Source organism: Geotrypetes seraphini, chromosome 6 (assembly GCF_902459505.1).
Source record: "Geotrypetes seraphini chromosome 6, aGeoSer1.1, whole genome shotgun sequence".
NCBI lineage: Eukaryota > Metazoa > Chordata > Amphibia > Gymnophiona > Dermophiidae > Geotrypetes > Geotrypetes seraphini.
Genome location: NC_047089.1, coordinates 180,562,666 through 180,590,215, shown reverse-complemented (window position 1 = coordinate 180,590,215; position 27,550 = coordinate 180,562,666). Strand labels below are relative to the sequence as shown.

Below are 27,550 nucleotides of genomic sequence, written 5' to 3'. Positions count from 1 at the left end.
TGCTGCCTGCTTGTCCTGGGATAAAGCACAGTTACTTACCGTAACAGGTGTTATCCAGGGACAGCAGGCAGATATTCTTGCGTCCCACCCACCTCCCCGGGTTGGCTTCTTAGCTGGCTTATCCTAACTGGGGACCGCGCGCCTCTGTCGGGCGGGAAGGCACTCGCGCGTGCGCGGTGCGGCCTACTAGAACTTTCCAAGTTCTTAGAGTGCAATCACTCTAAAATTGTCCGTACCGGGGCTCCGTCGGTGCTGTCACCCATCAGTCAAGAATATCTGCCTGCTGTCCCTGGATAACACCTGTTACGGTAAGTAACTGTGCTTTATGTCATACTTTGTATCATTGTACTGGCTGAATATGGAATACAGAGTGAAGTACATGTTATTTAATCATTTTTAAACTTACATCAAGTGTACAGTAAATATCAACCAAATATAATACAACATCACTTGAAAAATTTTCAATATTTTCAATAAGAAGATTTAACCCCCACCCCCCTCCCAAATTCATATACAACTAATATATATCACATGAAAATAATATCTTACGACAATCATCTATATATTCTTAATGGAAAAACAAGAAATCCCCCCCCCCAAATCCACATGTGTATTAAGATTGGGAAAAGTGTAACTTATTCATTACTATAATTTAATAAAGGTCCCCACACATTCTTAAATGGCTAATGTTTTTCATATGACTTTGTACTTGTTGCTGATTTTGATATGCTTATGTGCTGTTTTGTTGGTATTGTTTTAACTGTGTATGTATTGTTGTAATCCGTCTTATTTAAAGGCGGAATATAAATAATAAACCATGAGCTTTCTTATAGCAGTGCTTCTGTGGCACTAGGCAGGCCTACTACATTGCCACTTCTACAAAGTAAAGATCTGTTCTGTCTTTTGCTATTGCAGCATTTTTACTGTGTATTTACATAGTCTGGTTATGTACTTAATTTTTAAAAACTATATACCTCCTGCCCTTCCCCCATTCAGATTATGATTGACATTGATGGGAAGCAGGAGTGGAGAGACTGCCTTGATTTTCCTGGAGTCCATCTGCCAAGAGGCTACTTCTTTGGAACCTCATCGGTGACTGGTGATCTTTCAGGTATTGTGAGGAAGCACAACCACCTTATTTATATATCTCACACCCTTATATTAGTTTTATATATAATATTGAACAGCTCCAATCACTGCTTCCCATATGCATATTTGAGAAGTAAATACAGTATACCGATGTATATTTCCATGGCTGGTGATACATGCATCAAACTGAGTAGTCAGGCAGTGACTTAGTGGCCTCATATGCTCCAATGTGAAGCAGAAATCTCCTGAAGATTGCAACAAGATAAGTCTTCCTGCACATACCATGTCATCCTTGCAAGTCATTATCCTTGGTGACTGAAGATTCTTCTTTTTGTCCCTTACTTATACCCCTTAGAGGATAGTTGAAAAGTCATTGAGTATAACATCTGTTAAATACTCTGCCCTTTTCTGCTTTAGAGCATATCTGTTGAATAAGATGGGGCTTTTCTTGTTTCCCAGATAACCATGATATAATCTCTCTGAAACTGTACCAGCTGACAGTGGAACGGACATCTTCTGAGAAGTTAGCAGAGAAAGAGGTCTTCATTCCCACTGTAGACAACATGAAACTTCCAGGAGGTAAATACCCAGGACCCAAGATTTTTTTTTGTGGTGGTGGGGAGAGTTATGTGCTACTTGGAAATTAGCATTATATCTACTGGGGAAATAAAAACAGAGAAGAACTCACTTGCTAGGAATTTTGTGAACTTAAGAGAGGAGGTAGAATCCTAGAATCCTTATCTGGAAATGTGCCCTGGGAGAAATGCCCTCACTGAAAAAAGGAATTGCTGTTTTAGAATATCCTTAATAAGGAGAATCCATATCCAAGTTCAAGGTCTTTACTGTGTGGAAGACAAACTCATATATTGTCATGGCATGTAATAAAGGGGCATAGTGCATATCCTGGATGATGGTTTCTATGGAGGGTTAATAAGTGCATAAGATCATGGATAGTCATTTTTAATGGGGGGGAGGGGAGGGGTAAGGCTGCAGTGATAAAGCAGGTAGGGACTTCATAAAAATCCTTAGCTGCAGCCACTTTGTCAAATAAGTGTGTCTGCGCTTTGAAGAGAATATACAGACATGCTGAGTATAACAGAGCACATGAAATTTTCCAAGTGTAAATCTCTGAACAAAGTGGTTTGAAAACTTTCCGTTGAGCCACCACCAAAGCAGAATAGTCTTGAAAACAGAGAATCTTAATGTTCTGGTACTCCAACACTCTGCCTCTACATAGTGCTTGTAAAATTGCCTTTTTATGCAGAAAGTTTAAGCATATGGACAATCACAACTCAGGGCTTAGCAGAGACATCCTTATGGGGGCCCAGTCTATGGGCCCGTTTGATTTTCACAGGACCCAGGGTGGAGTTTGGTTGCAACAGTTGATCAAACAAGGCCTCCAAAATTGCCAAAAGCTATGATTCTTTTACAGTCTCCGGTATACCAATCAGATGCAAATTATTGCAGTGTGACCTGTTTTCCAGGTTATCCAACTTCTGCTTGAGTGAGGAGACCTGCTTTTGGAGGCACTCATGGTCATGTAAGATAGATTTGATAGATATTTCAAGGCCTGCAGATGGGCATCCATTTCCAAGCCCATCGAGTCCAAATGCTCATAGGCTCAGTTTTATCGTGCAGTTTTTATCTAGAATCTCCTCCACTGCTGCACAAACTTCAGCAATGGTAGTCGTGGCAGCCCACTTACGCAAGATGGTCTGCAAGTACACCCCTACTTGGACGATGGGCTGATCAGAACCCCCTCGTTCCTCGAGGGTCAGCACACAATGGATCAGGTAATCTAGGTCCTGGAGAAGATGGGTTGGATTGTGAATTACAGGAAAAGCAATTTGATGCCGAAAATCCCTGGAATGCCTGGGTGTGTTTGACAAGACACTGGACAATGTCTATCTTCCAGAGGTACACAAACAGAAGTTGTACTCTGATTTATCTTCTCCTGGATAAAGCAGCTCTATCTGCATTGGACTATCGTCAAGTATTGGGGTCCATGGCCGCCACAATAGATGTGGTGCCTTGGGCAAGGGCACACATGCATCTTCTCTAGCACGCATTGCTCTCGCGCTGGTCTCCACAGATTGATACGTTACAGACGAGTCTTCCCTGGACTTTGGAGGCCTGGATCAGCATGGATTGGTATCTCCTTCTGCAGTCCCTCTCCAGGGGCATGCCACTACGGATTGCTTACCGGGTGGTCATGACAACAGATGCCAGTTTCCTGGGCTGGGGAGCCCATTGCAATTATTGTTCCATTCAATGGTGTTGGAAGCCCTTCCAGAAGAAATGGTCAATCAGCAGGCTGGAACTGAGGGCTATTCAATTGGCTGTGGTGAGATTGCAGAAGACTCTAGAAGGCCAAGTAGTCAGTCTACTCTGACAATGTACAGAGATCTGGTGCGGCTTTTAGTGACAGATCCTCTTTCTGTGCCCATATTGGTCCGACCTTCTGACGCAGGATCCCATTCCCATGTTCGATCTGGGTCCCTTTTGTCCTACAACTTGGCTCTTGAGCAAGCACGCCTAAGTAAGAGGATATTTGATAAGGTGATTTCTATCCTTTTGGGAGACTTTCTACCTCTTAGGCCTATGTGCACATTTGGCGTCTTTTTGAGGAGTGGTGCTCGGCTCACGGAGTGGTGCCCCTTCAAGCATTTTTGCCTCACATCTTGGAGTTCTTGTAGAATGGCCTGGTCCTCTCTGCAGGTTCAGGTGGCGGCTATATCGTCTTTTCACAGTCTTTTGTGTGGTCTGTGCTTGGCCTCTTCTCCGGTCCATTTCTTGAGAGCTGCAAAATTGCTCCAGCCTCCCGTTCATCCTTCGGTTCTAGCCTGGGATCTCAATCTGGTGCTTTTAGTGTGTGTGTTTGTTGTCCATTTGAGCCTCTCGGCTCCTGCATGTTGAAGGACATTACTCTTAAGGCTGTGTTTCTGGGGGCCATTACTTCTGCGAGACGAGTTTCTGAACTACAGGCCTTTTTGTGTAGGCCTCCCTTCCTGGAGTTCTTTAGGGAACGGGTCGTTCTGCGTCCAGTTCCCTCCTTTGTTCCTAAGATTGTCTCTGTTTCATGTCAACCAGTCCATTGCCCTTCCAGTCTTGGGTGGTCGGGAGGGCTCGGTGAAGCAGAGGCAGTTGCGCAAGTTGGATGTCCGTAGGGTCTTCGGGCTTATGTTCAGCAGACCCAGGAGTTCCGTAAGTCGGATCGTCTTTTTTTCTTCTTGCGGGCCCTCATAAGGGGGATGGCGCATCTAAGGCTACCATTGCATGCTGGATCAAGGAGGCTATCGCTTCGGCATACCTTCTTCAGAAGAAACCTATTCCGGATTTCCTCAAGGCTCATTCCACTCTGGGTCAGGCATCTTCTGGGGCTGAGCCTTCTCTTGTGCCTCCGGTGGATATCTGTAAAGCAGCGGTCTGGTCTTCTCTCCATTCCTTTGTCTGACAATACCTGTGGACGTTAAGTGCATCGGGACGCGATGTTCGGTGAGCATGTGCTTGTGGTGGTCCTTCAGGGGTCCCACCATGATGGGTACTGCTTTGGTATGTCCCATCCGTTCTATGTTGATCTGGAGGGATGCTAAAGAAGGATAAATTAGGTTCTTACCTAATAATTTTCTTTTAGTTCCTCAGCCCTATCATTGTAGGTTTTTTTTCGTGAAGAGTATTTTTTTCTGCGGTTTTCCATCTGTTTGTTTTGAGTTTTAGGGAGCATGTTTTATATGCATTACTGCATAATTGAATGAATAAGAGCAGTGGCAATCTGTTTTCTTGTGCTTAGTTATTTCCTGCTTGGCTATTCATCAGACTGATTGTAGATGGGCCTGCACAGCCCACTTGTACTACAGCCAAAAGTCATTGTCTCAGTCTCTCCCTGCTGACAGAGGTACGTAAACCCATCAGTTTTATGCCAGTCTGAAGGGACTAAAAGAAAGAAAATTAGCAGGTAAGAACCTAATTTCTCCTTTTGTGATATGTGGATTTCGAATCATTTTGGTAAATTTAAAATTTATTTTGTGAGTAATTAAAACTTGTAACTTTTTAATTGATTTTGTCATTGATCAAAATATCCATGTTTTTCCCCCCTGACCCTCTAGTGGTCTGATACATATCTGCTTTAGTCTTTTTTTTTTTTTTTTTATTCTTTATTCATTTTTACGTATTACAACAAGTGTATCAAAAAAATCATTCAAACTTATAAATATACACTTGATTAACTTTCATATATCATTAAAAATATAACTTTTCAACCAATATCTATATGCTATAATATTTTGAATATTATGAACTATTCCTAGTATCTAAACAATTGATATCAAGTTAGAAAACCCTCCTAACCCCTCCCTCCCCTTACAAAAGTTCCATCCCCAATACATCAAAAACAATTAAATACTCCTCCTATACATTATATGATTTAATCTTTATTACCCACCCATACCCCTCCATGTCAAATATCTTACTTTGGGAAAACGTTATTACTCATTACAAAAATCTGTTAATGGTCCCCAAATCTTCTGAAATTTACCAAAATATCCTCTTTGTGTTGCTATTGTGTGCTCCATTTTATATATATGACACACAGAATTCCACTAGAAACTGTAATTTAATCTGCTATGATTTTTCCAATTGAATGTAATCTGTTGAATGGCAACTCCAGTCAATATAAATAAAAGTTTGTTATTATTTGACGAAATCTGACTCTTCACTCTCATTGACATGCCAAATAAAATAGTATCATATGTCAAGGCTACGGGATTCTCTAACATCCTATTGATTTAAGGCCAAATTGATTTCCAAAATACTAATATAAATGGACAATAGAATAAAAGATGATCTAATGTCCCAGCCTCAAGATGACAGTGCCAACATCTATTAGACTTAGAGCTATCCAGTTTTTGTAAACGAACAGGGTCCAAAAAGCTCTATGCAAAAGAAAGAACCAAGTTTGTCTCATAGATGCAGACACTGTACATCTCATCCTCCAAGACCAAATTCGTGGCCATTGAGACGCATTTGATGCTTAATCTCAATGCTCCAAATGTCCCGAAGACCAGTTTTTAGTCTTTTTGATTGTTTTGTCATGGAGAGTAGTTCTCTCCTGGATCATTCTAATTTAGTATGCCACTGACTTCACATGATTACATGGATGTTATAAGTATGTAATCCTTCTGAATGAGACTGGCTTTGAACTGGGTTTCAGTGGATTTCCATGGTGAAAAATTATCATAAAGAGCTACTGCAGCACAGTAACTCACTAATTTCAGTGTGAAATTATAATTTTGTGTATTTCCACATAAAACAATAATCATAAACAGCCAAGTCTGGCATTGTACCTGGCATTAAAGGGTTATCATAGCACTGAATAAAGATTCTATTGGGCTTTGTGCTTCTATTATCTTGGGGCCTCATTCTGCTTAGTTTCTATGGCAGTAGTGATGTAGAATATAACCAATGGGATCTCACTCTCGATTTAGAGTTACTGTGGATATATGTAAACAGCACACATTCTACAGATCGACAGTTGGATTGTTTGCATGGCGTTTCACAATTTATGAGTTTATGCATCAATGTATTATAATTATATATTACACCATTGCATTAGTAGTTGGGTAGATGTCAGCAGATTGTACAGTGACAAGGGCTCCAAATAATGGTATTTTAGAGAGCTTACATGAGGTATGTGTTTATTATACTGTATATTCACCTTTATGATTGTCTAGAATGCTAGGATTAAGATATAAGTTGCTATGGATGATGTATTAATACATTTTATATATGCCTTTGTTTATCAGAGGATACTTGCTTTCCTTTTATTTTGTTAATACTTAGGAGGGTGGATGGTATGCCCTGGAAAAGAGATATTCTGTAGAGCTGATTGTAGAACTATAGCTCATTGTTGTATTTGACCTCTATTTTTATTTTCCTTTCGCAGTAGAGACACCATCAGAGCCCATGAGTGGCTTTGCCCTCTTCCTGATCATTTTCTTTTCGCTGGTGGGCATTGTGTTTGCTGGAGTTATTGGCGCCATCCTTTACAACAAGTGGCAGGAGAAATCTAGGAAACACTTTTACTGAGAGGAATCCAAGCTTCCGTCAACCCTTAAGGAGTGGTTTGATTGCATCACTGTAAATTGGTCATAGGCCATACCTGGACACTGTCATATGACATTACTATTTCTGCTCTCTGGAGGAATAGAAGAGGTTTCTGGTTTCATGCGCTGGAAGCAAGAAGACAATGAGCCTCTTTATAATCTGATTGCTGGTACTATTAATCTGGAAAAGGAGAGGATGCTGTATGATGCTAGAGCAAGTTTCATGGTTGGTGTGTGCACAGGAACCTAGACTTGGTATATCAGCCACTGGACAAATTCCCTGTTTTTAAATGGAAACCAAAACCATTACTATAAAAGATGTTGAGGTTGGGAGTTTATATTTTTTTGTGAACTTTGGGGAGGCTGAGATTTTGCTTGTAGTATTCATTTTGCAGTGTAAATCTGCATGATAATTCTGATCACTCAGTGACAAGTCCTAGACCCCGGGAGAGCTTTCAGTGTGTCTTTGGTATCATTAATAAGCAGTTTTCTTTTCCCATCACTAGGGGTTAAAAATACTTAACTACCCCATACTGTTCACTGTTTCATAGTATTCTCTCTGCCCTACAATTGGTATTTAAAAATACTTCCATTCTCTGTTTTAGACCTGGATGCATAAGCAGTTTCCCTTACTCGTCATTTTACCATGAGTCTTTAGTCATAGCCCAGGATCTGTACTTGTTTTATAAGTCATCCTTTTATCCATAACCATCCCTTCCTTACCATCCAGTGCTATGAATATGTAAACAGCCTTCCCTGCCCATCACTAGTGAATATGTTCCCAAAGTATGATGAATTGAGTGATAAAAATGCTTTTCCTAAGCTAAAATGGTGATTGAGGAACAGGGCTGTACCTCTATTGGCCATCTGACCTTCTTTTTCTTTCCTCATCGCAACTCCCCCCAACTTGGAAGAGATGTTATTAGTTTTCTTATAGAACCTGAATGATATGACCTATTGTTCTGTATGTGAAACAGAGCTTGTAGCAAAGGTTTATTATCCCAGAGGTAGCTTTTCAGACAGTCTTTGATGAGAATGTGAAATCATTGAAGAATGGGAGGAGAAATGAATAGAGGGAATGCTGAGAGTAAAGGAGGTGAGGAGTGAAATTGCTGTGAAAGGATAGTGTATGGGGTTGATATGTTGAATCACTGTGGAAAGATGGGGATAAGATTGTATGTTGAATTGCTATGGTATAATCTTAAAGTACAGGGAATGGTTTCAGATTCTGTTAAGCAATGCTGTAAGCACAAAGCTGATTCTGTGAAATTGTTTTAACACTGGACTCTGGTTTTTAACCACCAGCTGCTAAGTTTATGTATCAAGATGTTTATATTCTTGTCCTTTTGTGTCTCTGGTGTAGATTTGTGTTTGTACCTATACTTCTGTTGCTCTTTTATACTCAGGGATAGACATGAATTGTAGGGCCATTAGAGCAAACTGTAGTATGCAGAGGCCTGTTTCAATATCTCTGCCAGTCCTTCATGCACTACTTTCATTAGTAGCAAAAACCACCTTCAATACTATCCATATCCTGGACTCAGTGGTGATTGTGGGAGAGGTGGGGTGATGGTTTTGTCTGTTTTATTTTGGGGTTTTTTTTGGGGGGGAGGGTTAAACCACTATGGCATTCCTGCATATCGCATTTGTTTAGTACAAAAGGGGTCTAAACTAAGAGGTTCCATAGTAAATGCTACAAATTTCTTAAGAATAAATAAAAAGGTGGTGGATGGAAAGGATATACCAAAGATTAGCTAAGACCATAACACATGAGACTGAGATGCTCTGATATATTGGTGAAAGGTGAGGAAAAAAAGAGGAATGTGTGGACGAGCAGGGACAAGTGGGGGGGGGAGAGAGGAGATGAAAAACCCAGCTATTTCAGTGTTCACTGAGAGAGATGGTAAATAACCGTGGCACATAGGGAACTGGTAGTTAATGGTAATAGGGTAGATCATCTGTTATACAACTTCAAGGTACGTTACAATACAGTAGACTCTCGGTTAACCGGCACCCATGGAAATTTCTAGTTGCTTGGGAGTTGCTATTAAAAATAGGCTCCAACACGCTGTTATACTTGTGATCTGAAAAATCTTTTTAAGTCGCAATTGAAAACTTATTTCAAAATGGCGTTTGATCAGAATTCCTAATAGTATGACTCTTTGTATTTTTTTCTTGTTAGTACGTAAAGGACATCTGGAGTCTGTTTCTGATATTCTATCCTTCCTTTCTTCTTTTTTTTTTTTTTTTTTCGCTCTTACCCTCTTTTTGTTCCTAACCTACTTGTTTTTCCTCATGATATTGTAAACCTTTCTTGCTCTTGTTTGCCTATTTGAGTCCAATTTTGTTTAACCTGTCTTATGTCCATTTTTCCTTGTCTGTTTTTATTGATTTTAATTATTCCCTCTTGTTTTTATTGCAAACCGTTTTGATTTGACTTTTTTGTTAAAATTAATGATATATCAAATAAAATAACTATACCTCATACCATCAACTATTCCAAACAAACTACCGGACATGTGGCAGGCAAAGCTTGGGTGTTCTCAGGTGTGGCATGCCAAGATTACACTTAAATTTTTGCCAGAAATTGATTTTTTTTTTTTTAAATAATTTTTATTAGAAAAAGTAAGATGTCATCGGCAAACAGAGTGAGGCGGCACTCAGTATGCCCCACCCAGATCCCTCGCAATTCAGTGCTGACTCGGATCTTAATGGCCAAGGGCTCCAAGGCCAAGACAAACAGAAGCAGCAAAAGGGGGCACCCCTGGCATGTAGAAATTGATTTTATTTTCATTTTTATTTAAAGTATTACAGTATTTCTTTGAATTTATTTTTTTGCTGGTTGCTTGAGAGTTCTGGTCGCTTGAGTTCCGGTTAACAGTGAGTCTACTGTATAAGATTTAAAAAATCATATAAAGTATACTATAAAATTTCAAAATAGTAAAAATTAAGATTCCTAAGACAAAACAAAGAAAACCTGCAGACAAATGTACAAGGATGCAGGCTAAGTTTATTATAACAAAATTATGAATGCGGTTAATGTTCCCACCTTAAACCAAACCAAAGGACCAGACACGGTCTGTGTTTCAGTTAACACGCCTTCATCAGAGGTCCCAGGTTGATAAGGTATCAAATAGAACTGCAAACAAAAACTTTAGCCTGTGCAAGTAGGAAACAACAGCCGAAACAGCTACGGTGGAGTTCACACAGAGACTGTTTTTCGGCTGTTGTTTCTTACTTACACAGGCTAAAGTTTTTGTTTGCAGTTCTATTTGATACCTTATCAACCTGGGACCCCTGATGAATAATAATAATTTTATTCTTATATACCGCCAAAGCCATATATGTTCGAGGCGGTTTACAGCAAGAGGCGCTGGACAATCAGCGAAGAGGTTACAATCAAAGTCAGCAATACAATCTTACATAATAAAGAATATGAAAACTAAAAGGTTCATAGGGTTACAGGATTGAATAAGAAGTGGTGAGTAGATTCTTAGTTAACAAATCGATTGAACAGACTTGTTTTTAATAGTTTTCTAAAACTGAAGTAGGATGAAGAGTTCGCGAAAACATTACTAAGCCAATCATTCCATTTGCCTGCCTGGAAGGCAAGAGTTCTGTCCAAGAATCTTTAGTAGTGACATGCTTTTATTGACGGATAGGTGAACAGATGAATTCTTCGTGTGGGCCTAAGATAATTTGCCAGATTGAAGTGGGAAACCAGGTAAGTGGGAGCCAGACCAAATATTGATTTATAACATAGACAAGCGAACTTAAACAGGATTCGCGCCTCTAGGGGCAGCCAATGGAGTCTTTGATAGTAGGGGCTTATGTGTTCCCATTTTTTCAGCCTAAAGATCAGTCGAACTGCCGAAGTTTGAATAACTCTGAGTCTTAGAATGGTTTTTTTGAAGGAACCCAGTAAATAATATTGCAATAATCGAGCGAGCTCAGGATGGATGATTGAACCAGTAAGCGGAAGGATGGTGCATCAAAGTATTTTCTGATGGTTCTGAGTTTCCATAGAACCGAAAAGCATTTTTTAACTAGTAAGTCTGTGTGTGCATTTAGAGTGAGGTGGCGGTCCAAGGTGACTCCCAGGATTTTAATGGAGTATGAGTTCTCTTTCTCTACTTCCATTCAGCATTTGCTCTCCCTTCTCCCCACTGCCATCATCTGCCCTCTTTTCTCTCCCCCTTCCCCCCACTTCCATCATCTGTTCCTTCTCTCTCTTTCCCCCGATTTCCATCATCTTTCCCTTCTCTCAATTTCTCCATCCACCACAGGCCCATCTTTCTCCCTTCCTCTCATCTTTCTTTCCGATTTTGACAAGATCGGCAAGGCCCCCCCCCCTCGCGATGATACTCAAACCGAAACACGGACCGTGTCGGGTCCTTTGGTTTGGTTTAAGGTGGGAAACCGCATTCATAATTTTATTATAATAAACTTAGCCTGCATCCTTGTACATTTGTCTGCAGTTTTTCTTTGTTTTGTCTTGTGTTTTGCTTATTGCAGATCTTGTTGGTTTTCCCTTTAGTTGTTTGCTTTGCAAAATTAAGATTCCTAACATATCCCTTACTCCTACATCCTTCCTGAACAAGCAGATCTTAACTTGGTTCTTAAAAGTAGGAAGTCTGATTTCTTCTGGTTTGCTGCAGGCAGTTAGCATGATATTAACGGTCTGGCTGCAGAAATCATTCAACAGTGAGGAAGAACTAAATGAGACTGCTGAATCAACCTTAAAATTATGTTCAGAAACTAGATACCTAACCAAGTTGTACTGTGCCTAATTTATGGACACTCTAAAGCAGGGCTGCCCAAGTCCGGTCCTTGAGATCTACTGGCAGGCCAGGTTTTCAGGATATCCGCAATGAATATGCATGAGAGAGATTTTCCTGCACTGCCTTCTTGGTATGCAAATCTCTCTCTCATGCATATTCATTGAGGATATCCTGAAAACCTGGCCTGCCAGTAGATCTCGAGGACCGGACTTGGGCAGCCCTGCTCTAAAGTAAACACAGTAAGTGAAATTGCTTACCTGTAATGTAGGTTCATGAAGGGATAGCAGGATAAATCAAGCACCACTACCATAGATGCTTTTCCTGCCTTATAACATTCTTTTTACAGAATTGTAAATGCTGAGGATGATAGTGATGTGAGTCCCAGAATGAGATCTATCTTTTCATAGATATTTTAGTTTAATAGGCATGTCCTAGGTCAGAAAAGAGCAGTTACTAAATGTTTTGAAATGATTAAAAGTGGATCAGTCAAGAGTAGTAGGGCTAGATCAATAGTCTTTCCCCCCCCCAAAAAAAAAAAAAAAAAAAGAGTCCTGCAGAGGTCCATACATTAGTTTTATTAAGTGACAAATTCAAAGAGCTCTCAAGGTCCACCTTGGCACTTTAAAGCCTGTGTCGGGACTAGTTATCTGTGCATTTAAAACAAAGGCCCTGTTTTACTAAGCTGTGGTAGGAGTTTCTACTGTGGCCCGGGATGCTAAATGCTCAAACGCTCATAGGAATTCTATGAGCATTGGAGCATTTAGCACTCTGGGCTATAGTAGAAACCTCTACCGCAACTTAGTTAAGGGGGGGGGGATGAGAGCAACCATATACAGTGTCCTGTAAAATAAAATGTAATATAAAAACTGTACATAGATACAAACAATGTTAAAAGTAAAACCACATATAAAACAAATTTTGTCTATATAAATAAATAGGAAAAGGAATGGGACTTGTATACCACCTTTTTGTAGTTACACATTCAAAGCAGTGGGCAATGGAGGATTAGGTGACTTGCCCAGGGTCATAAGGAGCAGCACTTGGATTTGATCCCACAACCTCTGGGTGCAGAAGCAGCAGCTTTACTACTAGGCCACTCCTCACCAATACAATAATTAAATTAATGGACCAATGGTGATCTATATATCCACAGAATTTGTGGACATTGAAGAGCTCTTTGCATTTGTCAGTCAAAATTGGTGTATGGACCTCCTCTGGCCTCTTTTTATTATTTTGGTTTTTTTAAGCGGTATAAGAAATTTTAAATAAACTTGATCTGGCCCTACTCCTTTTGATTGTAAAAGTAGAAGCAGTCAGAGGAACACTGGTTCATTCTGTTTTGTAATATCTACTGAGCAATTTCTTGCAGGAAAGTAGTGGTGAGACTAAAAGTGAAAGGTTAGAGTGCTACCTCAGTCTAAACATAAACAGGCTGCTATTCCAAGGGATTTAAGTGAGATGGGGAGGCTGGGACCTCTCACAGTACTATGAGCTGCTTTGAGAGGTTGCAGCAGCCATTTTCTTCTAGGGGCTGAAAGGGGCAGGAGAGTCTTTGTGACTACTCTCAATAACCCCCGTGGCCTACCAAGGAAATAAGGTAGGTGAAGGGGTGGGCTGGGAGCCTGGCACTGAATAGTGGTGGCTAATGCAGCCAACCCCACCCCCCAACAATGCTGACTGCCACCTGCTGAATATTGAGGGGGGGGGAAATTTGTCATTAACAAATTAATTCATGAGAGAACCTCACAGTCAAGAGGCTATTCTTAAATTCTGGATGAAGGGATAACGCTGAGGAAACAAACCAGTGGACCCCGTTGGCAAGTATGTCAGCAAAGGTGCTATGTTAAGATGAAAACTTTGAGGGTTGCTGATAATAAAGTGTCTAGAAGTTAACAGTCTGTCCATTGTGTTCTGATGACAGTATGAGGGGAAAAAGTTTCAGATTATTTATATGGATAAAGGTGGCACATAAATAGAAGATTATCAATTTATTTAGGGAGCATACTTAATCATACTGAGGACTGCATACTGAACTGTTATCAAACCCATGCATATGGTTGATATGTCTTGCTTGTCCATGGTGAAAATTGCATACAAGAGCTTACAGGTCACCAGTGCTGTCCTGTACTAACTGTAATGATTTCAAAATTAATTCTGAGTGCCCTACATAAGCAGCATTATAGAAATCCAAAGCTGACAAATATGGCTTGAAGAATGGAATGAAAATTTTCTTGACACCAGTAACTTTTAACATATAAGCACAGTTAAAAAAATATATTTTTCAGCCTCTTTACCTGGGGCTAAAAAATGAATATAGAATCTATCATCCCTTAAGTATATAACTGCTGAATGAATGTGACTAAAAAAAAAAAAAAATCTTTCCATGAGAATACTGTCTCTCACCAACACATCAAAGGTGGTAGGTGTATGGAATGGCTTTTTGAGGGAATTGGTGGAGGAACAAGATAACTAGCAAAGCTTCAGCCTCACTCAAATTTTAAAGTCGTCTTATCCATCAAAATATTGATGCTAAGCCCTATAAATATGAAAGAGGATCCCAGTTGCCAAGTACCACCTTCGACAAAGACAATGGTGCTCAAAGGCATTCCTTGAGCTAGCCATGTGGGCCTTTCTCCCCTGGATTGTTCTGGATAGGGCAGAGAGAAGAAGATCTCTTTCCAGGGCCCTAAGCTAAAGTAAATCTCATGAAGTAGAGTAGAGGAGCATCCTTGTGGTTAGAACAGTAAGGTGAGAACTGGGAAAGCCATCAGTGCCTTTGGTACAAATTTAGGTCCCCTTTTACAAAGGTATGGTAGAGATTCTTGCATGGCAAATGTGATGCAACCCATTAAATTCCTATAAGACTATGTTGTATTTGCTATGTTGGGACTTGCTACTACAGCTTTGTAAGAGGGACCATTAAATTGTAAACACGTTGGGGACAGGGAAATATCTACCAGATCCATGAATGGTGTGAGCTAAATATAATAAGTACCGATATCAGTGTTAGCTTTTTAACAGAATTAATTCCACGCAAAACAAAACTCTTTGACTGGTACCTCAAGTAGGAAAATTTTTTTAAAATTTTGTTAGCAGTAGAAGGTAATCAGCATCAGTCCTAATACAGCTTCAACAGTAGATCTGCTTTAACAGCTTAGATTCTGTGTTTACTACCATTTAAATAAATAGTTTATTTTAATTTGATATACTGCCCTTCAGGCAAAATTAGAGTGGTGTACAATAAAACAAAATCATGACAGGAAAAAGAACTCTTCACTATAATGGGAAAGTTAAAAAAAACCCCAACAAAACAAACTATATTCCAGACCCAGCTCCACTGCCGTAATAGAATTTTAGTGGGCAAATTAGGAAAATCTACCCTTTAAATAATACTATAAGATGAGAGTATGACTTCAGAGCCTTCACTTAAGGTGCTCCTGAGGTTTCTTTAGACCCAGTGAATCCATCAGAAGAACAAACTTGGTATAGTTCTACTCTAAATTGTCTTCTTCAATCTTTCCATGATACTGTATTTCACCTCTTGATCCCCCCTGCCAGTACCAACCATACTCATCTTTCCAAGTATATGTGTACCCTGAACCCTCAGCGATGTATTCACTGAGCTATTCTTGCAAGTCTCAGCACATTTCCAAGGATGAGTTGAGAAGAAATAACTTCAGCAAATAAAGACAAATGAATTTTATAAATGCTACTTCCCCCAAACAAATGTCTTTGAAATAAATAGTTTATTTCAATTTCCTTTACCCCTCATGACCTAGTATATGTAGAGAATGACACAGGGATCTGTCCCTGCAGTAAACTCTGGGACCAGGGCAAAATTTGCACCATTTACTGCAGGTGTGGGAACAAATCTTTTCATCATCCCACTTTCTCTGTATGGGATTTTAGGTTTTTATAAACCATCCTGAAATAAGACAGTGGCATGCCATTGAGAATAAAGGGTTCTTTGGGTTATTTCTAAAACACAGATGAGTGAATGCAGAACATCTGTTTTATTGATGTTCTGCATTGCACTCATCTCTGAGAAATAACCCTTTATTCTCAATGGCATTCCACTGTCTTATTTCAGGATGGTTTTTTGAAAAATGAAAATCCTATACTCTTATTTATCTGATGCAAATGAGAATGGCTATGACTGTTTTGTGATGGACTATTAGCTATTCAGTGGCTAATACTCCATCACAAAACATTCGTGCATTCCCTTGGGAGAGGATGTTGATTGAGTAAGGATGATAACTGTAGATAAAACCATATACCAGAGTGAAGTATTGAAATTTAGAGAGCAGTGTGATAATCCTTTGAAAGTGTTAAAATACAGAACACAAACAGAGCTGGATCTGAACTTGGAAATATACTTGCAAATAAATGTTTTTTTCTGTTCTTATTACCTTTGAATGGGGGGAAAAAAATTTAATTTTACAGAAATGTTTATACATATGCTGTTAAATTCATAAATCTGTGAAAATGTGTAAAATGTGACAGAATATGCAAATTCTATAAGGTCTGTTTGAGGTTTGTATGGATGGGGATAGAGCTTTTATAAAGCAGGGATGAGAACAAATCTATTCCCTGTGTCATTCTCTATTAAGCTAATGTTTGATTTCACTTCATTGCCTCCAATGTGTGTCCTCATCTCTCTTGCCCATCTGTGCAGACTCCTAGACACCACAGAGGGAGCATTGGCTTCAATGTCAAAGAGGAACAAAAATATAAGAGATGTGGAAAAATTGAGCTGAACCTTAGAGAAAGAAGAAAGCGTCAGTAAGTAGGTAGTACTAAGCGTAAGTAGTTCTAAATGAAAAACAAAGAAATAATAAATTGCTTAATCCAAGAAAGGATGAAAAGCATCATAGAATCAGGATGAGAGAAAACTGAGGTATGTTATATGGTCACGGGGGTATAGGAACTGATTCTCTTTTCCCTGGTTAAATCCTCCTTCCTTGTGCTGGTCCACTAAGGAGGCTGAAGAAAGCAGTGGTATTTTGGCTATTCATTCATTTATTTATTTATTTTCCAGAAGCTGTAGCTCAACATGTACTTTGAGCCACACCATCCTATAGCATTCTTTGCAAGTCAAAAAATGACTGTTGATCTCAGTATCACAGGATATAGCCCCAAGCACTATCCTTTTCCTGTTTTCTACCAGCTAGGGATATATAGAAGGCAGGGTCACTAAAATTGCATTCTATTCATTGCCCCTGCTTAGCTTAGCACCCATCCTCCCCAAGGTGGTAGCTCCCCTTCATCTCCTTATGCCCTAAGTGCATCCATCTCCCCCCACCTCCTAGAGACCTATCAAATTTCAGTTTCAGATTTGGCACTGAAACTGGCCTAAAATCTGTGAGTTTTGGCTGAAAACAAATGTATTTTCAGCTGAAACCAAAACTCTTCTCAATCACTCTCCGATTCCCCCATCCCCTTTGGCTGCTCTACCACCCATAGGCTTTCCCAGGCCTATGTTAAGAAGCCCTGGTAGTCTAGTGGCCTCTGGAACCAAAATGTGTTGGAAGAGGTATAAGCATGAGCAACTGGATATGTATGCTAATTCCAATGTAAATCTGGCTGCTGGGATTATGTGTGGTACTGTAGTCTCAAACTCACGGCCTGCCAGGTACTATTTTGAGACCCTCGGTATGTTTATCATAATCACAAAAGTAAAATAAAACAGTTTCTTGATCATATGTCTCTTTAGCTATAAATTAAAATATTATTATTAAGAGCCAAAAGAAAAGATTTATAAACTATTAAGAGTTTTACCTCATGCAAAATTGTCATTTCTTTAATAAGACATTAACTATTTTTTCTGAGGCCCTTCAAGTACCTACAAATCCAAAATGTGGCCCTGCAAAGGGTTTGAGTTTGATACCACTGGTGTAGTATGTTGCTTTCTCAATACTGATTGTCTTCTGTTTCCTGTACAATCTCAATAAGAGACCTCTATGATTTAAAAAGCAAAATGGCTGCCAGGACCTCCCAAAGCAGGCTCAGTAGCCATTTTGGCTGAGCAGCTGCACCAAGCAGAAATGAATGGGCTTTGTTCCTGTCCCCAAATAAGCCACTGGACCACCAGGACTTAAAGTAGGCTCAGGGAGGGCCTATGGGTGGTCAGGGGGCCAGGTCTCTGCCCAGGAGAGGGAGGGAATGGTGGTCCGCGGGGGGCGGCATAGCCAAAACTGACAATTTATGGCTGTGGACTCAGTTTTGGTTGAAACCAAAAACACTAGTTTTAGCCTCTATCCCTTCCCTGTAGGTCCCCCTGATCCTAGGTGAAGGCTGCCCTAGTAGAATAGTAGTGCAGGCAGCAGTGAATTCCAGTTGGTGTTGCCTTTGTTGGCTCCAAGTTCAAAATGGTTGCCATGACTTCTAGCAGTAGTCTCGCAAGGGGAGATAGGGAGTCTTGAGAGTGGCTTCTGGGGAGGGGGACTTTAAGGGGATGAATAGATGCACTTGGGGGGTGCTTTTACACCTAAGCAGCAACGGGACTAACCCACCAAAAACCCACAGTCCCGGTCCTGCAAAAATATGAGCTCCACCCTCCCTGCAGTTCGCTAGGAAAATCAACTGCTTTTACACCTAAGCAGCAGCAGGACCGATCCAGCCAGGCATGTGAGCTCCTCCCTCTGCAGTCCATTGGAGAGATCAATCTACCTGCTTTTAAATATCAGCAACAGTGGGAAATCAACTGCTTTTACACCTCAGCAGCAGCGGAACTATCCGCAACTACCAAGAGCACACAGACCCGATCCAACCAAGAGTGTGAGCTCCACCTCCCCCTGCAGTCCACTAGGAAGATCAACTGTTTTTTACACCTAAGCAGCAACAGGACCAGCCACCACTACCGAGAGCCCTTTGCCCTGATCCAGCCAAACAAGTAAGCTCTTCCCCCAGCATTCCGTTGGAAAAATCAATATGCTTGCTTTTAAATATTATCAGAAGTAGGAGATCAACTGCTTTTACACCTAAGCAGCCTATAATAGGAGCCCTTGCCCCGATCCAACCAGGCATGTGAGCTCCTCCCCCTATATCCCGTTTAAGAGATCAATCTACCTGCTTTAAATATCAGCAGCAGTAGAAAAACAACTGCTTTTACATACAAGCAGCAGCGAGACCTACCACAACCACCAAGAGCCCACAGACCCAATCCTGCCAGGAGTGTGAACTCCTCCCCCTGCAGTCCATTGGAGAGATCAATCTGCCTGCTTTTAAATATCAGCAGCAGTGGAGATCAACTGCTTTTACACCTAAGCAGCAACGAGATCAGCCACAACCACCGAGAGCACACAGACCCGATCCTACCAAGAGTGTGAACTCTTCCCCCCATGCAATCCGCTAAGAAGATCGACTGTCGGCTCCGGGCGGCTTTCCCGCAGAGGAGAGAATCCTGCATTCACCGTGGGCCTCATCTGGGGCAGCCTCCTTGGAGCGGCTGGGGCACGGGCAGTGTGTCTGGGAGGGAATGCATGGATGGGAGAACATCGCAGGGGAGGAGACATAGGCATCCTGGGACTGTCGGCCAAGTCTCTTCCCTGAAGAAGCCCTTTCTGGAAACGTCAATCGCTCCTCCTAAACTTACTTGCTCCACTTCATCACTGACGCTGAAACCATGGATTGAAGACAAAGTTTTATTTTATTTTTCTTTCCAGCTTATGATTTATCTTTAATCTTATCTATTGTTTTGCCTTTTGTCTTGTTTTGTTCTATTTCTATCATTTAAATTTCTCCAGAATTCTACTGTTCAACGGCTCCCCCTTCTGCTTCTATTCCTTTCTCTCCTCTCTTCTACCTTCCAAAGTATTTAGATCAATGCTGTCTTGTTAAAATGTTTATTTTATTTTTATTTTTCCTCTAACTCTACTTTTCACTTCTCTATTACCCTCCAGGTACTTTAGTTAGATTGTGAGCCTTCGGGACAGTAAGGGAATTTTTCAAGTACCTTTCTTATTTCTAATCTGTATATTTTCTGTAAACCGCTTAGAACCTAACGGATGTAGCGGTATATAAGAAATAAATTACATTACATTACATTACATTTTTGGAAGAGCATAATGTGTTTAAGAGTTTTCAGGGAATTGGGGAGCAGGGAGGGAATTTTGGGACGTGGATATGCTCAAATGGGCGAGGGCTCCATGGTGGGTGAATCACAGGGCAAAATTATGGCTTGTTTTGGTCCTGAGGAAGGATGATGAGAGGATCAAGGTGAATTGCCACATGAGAAAAGATTGTATGTATAAGGGGACATTGAGGAAGATGAGTTAGCGAAGGGGTTGAGATGAAAATGAGAGAGGATATCAGCAGTGGGGAGAGAAGCTGATGATGGTCCTACTAATTTGATGTACTCTCTGAGAAATGTATAGGACAGGGACAAACATTCTTTGACTGAGAACTTAATAAATCCAAACTTCAAATGGCATCAAAAACATATATTTTATTGTAAAAGTTCTTTTAAGTAAATGGTACAGTAGGAGAATAATGGAGGGAAGGGAAAGAAAGGATCACAGGGAAAAAGTATAAACTAGCACATAGCTAAGAGGGGTTTCTTCAGGATGTTTCTTCAGGATGTTGCTGGCGTATAAAGTCAAAGTAGCTCAGATTTGGCTGAACAACTGGGATAAGGTGCCGGCCAAAGGGATTGATCCATTTCATGGTTAAATAGCCCTGTAAGATAGAGGAGGAGCTAAGCATCAAAATATACCCTGTCGTGCTACCCAGATAATGTCAAGAACTTATCACTAAACGTAAGCTATGGAGGGATAGCAAAGCAAGGATAAATCTCTGCGTTTGTCCCTCTGTTCATTGAGCAGTGGCATGAACATATGTGAAAGTTAAGAACTGATTATACTGGAGGGGTGCACTGCTCTGTTAGAGATGTAGATATGACAGTGCCCATGGGGGGGGAGGGGGAGAATAAGGTAGCATTTTTCCCACTATTCGGTTTTTTTTAATGTAGTTCCTCCCATTTCCCCCTCATTTCTGTTTTGTCATGTTTAAGTCTGTCTATTATATGTTCTACCTATGTATTTTTAATTGATGTACATTGCTTTGAAAATTTTACCAAATTTTAAATAAAACTTGGAAACATGAAGTAGGGCTTAGTGCTCTGGAATGAGAAAGCGAAGTGCTGTGGAGAGGTGTGGCAGGACTTATTCTGTCAGGCTTTGGAGAAAGCTGAATTGAGGTCCCTGGTATATAGTCCTTTCCTTTTTTTTCCATGTGTGATTTTTATTATGTAAATAGTTCTGATATGTAATGAATTGCAGAGTAGCAAGTTTGGGGGAAAAACCCCTGGAGAGCATGCACTATAGGAATGTGGTAGTAATCTAGGGAGGGGTGTGGCAGTACTTGGCATTTGGTAAGATGTCTGGGTCTTTAAGGCAAGCAGTCTTTGTTAATTGTTGGTGTATATACTTTAATTGTTTTATTGTGTATGGAGAAATTAGGTTCTTACCTGCTAATTTTCTTTCTTTTAGTCCCTCCAGACCGACATAGAAACGGATGGTTTACACTCCTCTGCGAGCAGGTGGAGACTGAGACACTAACTTTTGGCTACAGTACAAGTGGGCAGTCCCTCTTACAATCAGTCTTTACGAATAGCCAAGCAGAAACCAATTAGGCTGAACAAGAACATAGAACTCCACACTCACATGGAGAAGACCAAGGAACAGAACCAAATCAGACCAGGGGACACTTGGATACTGATTAGAATAAGAACCTTTCAGAATGCCCCACAGTTTGCTATCTAAACCAAATGCCGCTGCTCTTTCAACTCCCCCAAAACAACCAGCAACAACCAAATCCCACAGAAAAAAAACTGACTCTTTGCGAAAATGCCGAACAAAATGACCAGGCGGAATCTGTTCTGGTCTGGAGGGACTAAAAGAAAGAAAATTAGCAGGTAAGGACCTAATTTCTCCTTCAGTGTCCCTCCAGACAGGCAAAGAAATGGATGGGATCATAGATGGGATCCCTGAAGGGCTGCTACAAGAACACACTAACCAAACACTGCGTCCCAATGTGCCTGAACATCCACATGGCAGATCAAAACAAAGGAATGGAGAGAAGACCAAACTGCCGCTGTACAGATATCCACCGGGGAGAAGATTCAGCCCAAGAAAGTGCTTGACCTCAAGTGGAATGAGCTTTGAGAAATTCCGGAACAGGCTTCCTTTGGAGAAGTTATGCCAAATGATAGCCTCCTTGATCCAGTGCACAATGGTAGCCTTGGAAGCACCGTCCCCCTTACGAAGACCTGCTAAGAGGACTTATGGAACTCCTCCGCTGAACATAAGAGTGAAGGACCCTAATGACATCTAACTTGTGCAAATACCTCTTTTCCAGTTAGCCCTCCCGACTATGGCAGGATGCTGACTGGATCCCTCTAAGACAACGGTCCACCACACGAGGGGGTCCTTAGCTGCCTCTTCAAAGTGTACCACTGAAGCCACCTGAAGAATGAGTTTCTGCAACTCTTTCCAAGGAAAAATGCGCACAACATACATGTCCTCACCAACTGGAACCTTAGAAAAAAATCTATCCAAAACATCAGATCCTCTAATGGATCTGGAAAATCCTTCCCAAGATCCAAGTCTCCATCTGGAGGAAACAGATCAGCTAGAAAAGAATCCCCATCCCAAGACACCTGCGGCCGCTTGGATGTTGGTTGAGGGGACGGATAGAGGCAACCTTAGCAGGAGACTGAATGGGGTGGAAGTGGAAGGAAAAGACCTCCAGCCGCCTGTAAATAAGCCTTGTACATGGCTAATATAAAACAGGGCTCAACAACCCCGGTGGCAATCTAGAAATCATAGCATGACCAGAAGACACATTTAAGACCTGTTCCTGACTCTCTAAGACAGGAGGAAGGTCACCTGAGGCAGTGGGCAAAATGTATGTGTTTCCCGCCAAAACTGAGGGAAGCACTGTCGATAATCTGGCACCTGAAATCAAATGTGGCACCAAAGCCAAACTTGACCCCGCTGCTACAGAAACACTGTTAGCAGCTGCAGCATGAAAAGCAGTGCGCGCTCAAAGGGGAGCCGGACATGCCGACACTTGAAGCCAGGTCCCTGAGGTGGCCGGAACATTTCGTACACCAGCCAGCCTCATCCACCGCTCAGCACCCACATAAAATGCACTTGTGCTGCTTCTTGAAGCACTTACTGAATGGGCCAAAAACCCATGTATAACACTGTACAAAAACAGCAGCCTCAGAACCACTTTATGCTCTGTTTATTTCTTGGGGTTTTTTTTTTTTTTTAACTTCTCACAGCTTACCAACTGTCTCAAGTTAAAGCAGACCCACATGACACTAAACTGTAGTCAGCATCGGTATAGGTGGCAAGGTGTACAGCTGAGGCTCCTCTAAACACAGAACACCTGGGGTGGTGAAAGAAATGGGGGGAGGGACTTGACCCTTTCAAGTGTGGCACCCCCAAAGACAGCAAAAAGGACCAGAAAAATTCCCTAATGAGGTCCAACAGGCCCAAACAAACTTCAGCACAGACTGCCTAACTTACCACTCCACCTACTGGAGACTGAGAAAAAACTGATTGTAAGAGGGACTGCACAGCCCACTTGTACTGTAGCCAAAAGTTAATGTCTCAGTCTCCACCTGCTGGAAGAGGAGCGTAAACAATCCGTTTCTGTACTGGTCTGGAGGGACACTAAAGAAGTATGCTTTTATAATCCGCTTTGGGCAAAGGCAGACTAGAAATGACGACTGCTCTGGAGTAAGGGGTACAGTGGTCTAGGGAGATGTGGCAGTACACTGGAGTGAGGGTGTATAGTGCTCTTGGGTGGAAATGGCAGTACTCGAGTGAGGGTATAGTGCTATAGTGAGATGTGGCAGGTGAGAGGGTGATGTACCCTAGGGAGATGTGGCAGTTTTTGGGTGAGAGGGCACAGTGCTCTGGGGGGGAAGTGGCATTACTCTGGGCTGAGAAGATGTAGTGCTCTGGGGGATGTGGCAGTACTCTGGGGTGAGGGTGTAGTGCTGTATGAAGATGTGGAAGGTGAGAGGGTACAGTAATCTTGGGGACATGTGACAATACAGATTTAGTGCTCTGAGAGGATGTGGTAGTACTCTGGGATGAGAGAGTCCAACATACACAAGGTAGGCCTCCACCAGGTAGTTCAGTATGTCCAGGTTATCCAACTCAATACTCTATGGAGATGTGGCAGTATTCTGATGTGAGAGGGTCCAGTACTATAGGAGAATGTGAGAGGGTGCAGTGCTTGGAGGGGATGTGGCATTACTCGGGGGGGGGGGGGGTGGGTAAGGGTGTAGAGGTTTAGGAGATGTGGCAGTGCTCCTGAGGTGAGAGGGTACAATGTTGTAGGGAGATGTAGTACTCTGGGGTGTAAGAGTACGGTGCTCTAGGGAGATATGGCAGTCTTCTGGAGGGATGTAGCAAAACTACATCAGAGTGGAGAACAGTCTAATAGTTAGTGCAGGGGTAGGCAATTCTGGTCCTTGAGAGCCATAGGTAGGTCAGGTAGGTCAGGTTTGCACTGCCTGCTTGAGATAGATCTGCATCTCAAGGAGGCAGTGAAATCAAATCCATCTCATACATAGTCATTGTGGATATCCTGAAAACCTGACCTGCCTGTGGCTCTCGAGGACCGGAATTGCCTACCCCTGGGTTAGTGCAATGGGATTTGATCCTGGTAAACTCAGTTCAATTCCCACTGCATCTCCTTTTGACTACTACTACTACTACTTATAACTTATATAGCACTGAAAGGCATACATAGTGCTGAACATTTTGACATTTAGAGAAGGTCCCTTCCCGGAAGAGCTTACAATCTAACTTGGACAGACAAGACATAGAGGGTAAGGGATGCAGAACCTAAGGTGAGAGGAGTTAGGAGTCAAAATTCACTCTAAAAGAGGTGGGCTTTTGAATGGATCTTGAACACTGCCAGAGATGGAGCCTGCCATAGGGATTCGGGCAGCTTGATCCAAGCATATGGTGCAAGTCACTTAACACTCTAGTACAAAACATAGATTGTGAGCCTACTAGGGACAGGTGCCTGCATATAATGTGTACAGTGCCACGTTCATGTAGTAGTACTATAAAAATGACTAGTAGTAGTAGTAAGATGCAGTAATACTCTGGGGTAGGAATAAAGCTTTCTGTCTCTGTGTTACATATAGAAATTCTGCAGTAAGCTCTCAGACACAGGAAAAGCTCTTGGTCAGTCCTATATGCACAACTACACCATGCCTGTTAGTCCAAGAGAAAAATTCAGCATCCTTTTAATACTCAGTGTATCAACTGAGACATTCTTCATTGGTGTTTGGGGGACTGGCTTACACAATACCCAGCCAGCTGAAAGTACTATAAAGTAGACAACCTGTTGCAATGAATTAGTACCACAAGAGAAGGAGGAGTATCCAAGCTGCAACAGTAAGTACTACAAGAGGAGGAATATTCAACCTGCTTGCAATGAGTTTTGAAAGAGGAGGAGTAGCAAACTGCTGTAAAAGCAGAGAAGAAATATCTAGTTTTTCATGATCTTTGCTAGTGGAGTGCCTACCACAAGTATGTCCAGCCTCCTAGCAGTACAGAACTGACAAGGGAACAGTATCTGGATAACTTAAATGTATTTCGGCAGAATTCAGGTGGATATTTGCAAGTACTCACAGGGATGGAGTAGATGAAGAGAATCACAAATAAGATAATGCACATCGTCAATATGGATATGGTAACCTTCGCCTTGTGAGGTCGCCAGAGAATATGCTTAAAGGTTGTCAGAGGTGATCTTAACCAGTTATAGGAAGCTTCAGGGCGTCTGGAAGGCAGAGGGGAAAAAAATCAGGTCATGCTCGATTTGGGTTGAAATGAGGAACAGCAGCTCTGAGAAGCAGAATATATTACAGCCTACAACCGTCAGTAATTTTAAGGTTTAACAATTTTTTATTGATGATTCAAAGCAGAACAACAATAAAAAGCATAACGGAACCATGTTCGTCATCTTTTTTTTTTTTTCAAAGAACTCACATCCCTCCCCCCCACATCCTCCCAGTATCTAACATGAAATCTGTCCATTGCTACATACAAAAAAAGATGGTTACATGACAACATACCAGCCTCCTAGAATAGTTTCCAATACAAAGAATAATGCATTGTAGGAAAGAACATTGTGCAAGAGATGAATAGTGAAGAAACATCCACTCCCCCATCCCGTCTCCCACCATCCCCCCACTGTACTTCCTGACAAGGTAAGGCATGAACTAACAATCAACTCCTTAAGAGGGAGAATGTTGGGTTTCTCCAGAAAATCCATTGAGAACGACACTGTGCTCTTGGAGAAATATCTTGCAAATATACAGTGGTACCTTGGATTACGAGCATAATCCGTTCCAGGAGCATGCTCGTAATCCAAAATGCTCGTTTATCAAAGCGAGTTTCCCCATAGGAAATAATGGAAACTCGCTTTGATATGTTCCCACACCCCCCCTCCCCCCCCGAGACCAGCAGTGCTGCACCCCCCCCCCCCCCACGAGAACCGGCATTGCTCCCCCCGCGAACCGGTACCCTCCCCCCCATGATACGGCACCCCCCCCCCCGCCGCCATCGGGCACCCCCCGCCGTGACCTGAGGTCCCCCAACCCACCCGAACCCTCTTCTTTAGTGTAGCCTCCGCACAGGCACCAGCATGTCCTGTGCATTGGTGCCGGTGCCCGAAGATCTGCCTCCTGTGCTGGGCTTTGAGCATGTGCGCATGCTCAAGGCCCAGCACAGGAGGCAGATCTTCGGGCACCGGCACCAACGCACAGGACATGCTGGTGCCGGTGCTGGTGCGGAGGCTACACTAAAGTAAGAAGAGGGTTCGGGTGGGTTGGGGGACCTCAGGTCGTGGCGGGGGGAGCCCGATGGCAGTGGGGGGTGCCGGATCGCGGGGGGGAGGGTGTCGGTTCGCGGGGGGGGGGGGGGCGCTCACAAATAGAGGTGCGCTCGGTTTCCGAGGTGCCGATTTTGCGAATGTTTTGAACACTCGCAATCTGGTGCACTCGTAAACCGAGGTACCACTGTACATTCAAAATTTCCAGGAACATCCTTTACAGTCAGTAATTTTAAAGGTGCTCCTTTGTGTGGGCTGAATCCGACTAGATATGTAATGCTGGGCTTAATCAGGTATCAGTACTGAATATCCAGACCATAGGTGGCCACCAGAAGTTGTCAGAGTGCAAGATGATTCAGATTAGTGCCCAATAACTGATGTTCTAACTTTATTTGGGCCTTCAGAGTGGAAATGATCAAGCTGCAGTAAAAGGCAGGCTTTTCCTACCCCTTTATCAGAGGAGCTACCTGCGATATTTCAGGACCACAGGTTGCTAACTCCCATGGTGAAGGACCAACACTGCTTTTGAGCTACCTCACAAGCAGCATTGATCAGGCCTCCAAGCTGCAGCCTGATGCTTCCATACTATATTTTAGAAGGACAAGCACCTGTAAAAATGGTCAATTCCCCATGCATTCTCTCTTCTCTTGAAGAAAAAGAAGCCCCCTATTAAACACCTTCCCAATAATGAACCTCAACCAACTCTTCCACATG

At 42.0% G+C, this 27,550-nt stretch overlaps 2 protein-coding genes across 11 annotated transcripts in view; one reads left to right on the top strand and one right to left on the bottom strand.

Annotated features, from left to right (window-relative positions):
- Positions 1-8,533, top strand: part of LMAN2L (lectin, mannose binding 2 like) — a 48,320-nt gene extending 39,787 nt beyond the window's left edge. The window contains exons 6-8 of the mRNA XM_033949510.1: positions 997-1,111; positions 1,549-1,668; positions 7,031-8,533. Of these exons, the coding sequence (XP_033805401.1) occupies positions 997-1,111; positions 1,549-1,668; positions 7,031-7,173 (378 nt within the window). The 3' untranslated portion in view covers positions 7,174-8,533. The remainder of the gene's footprint in view (positions 1-996; positions 1,112-1,548; positions 1,669-7,030) is intronic.
- Positions 8,534-20,404: 11,871 nt separating this feature from the next.
- FER1L5 (fer-1 like family member 5) overlaps positions 20,405-27,550 on the bottom strand; it is a 363,329-nt gene continuing 356,183 nt past the window's right edge. For 9 of the 10 annotated variants that reach the window (XM_033947691.1, XM_033947688.1, XM_033947697.1 and 6 more), the window contains 2 exons: positions 25,636-25,783; positions 20,405-20,647 (listed from right to left, as the gene is read on the bottom strand). In XM_033947691.1, coding sequence (XP_033803582.1) covers positions 20,531-20,647; positions 25,636-25,783 — 265 coding nt within the window. In that variant the 3' untranslated portion in view covers positions 20,405-20,530. Of the gene's footprint in view, positions 20,648-25,635; positions 25,784-27,550 lie in introns of those variants that run through there. The other variant, XR_004539782.1, reaches the window with a different exon arrangement.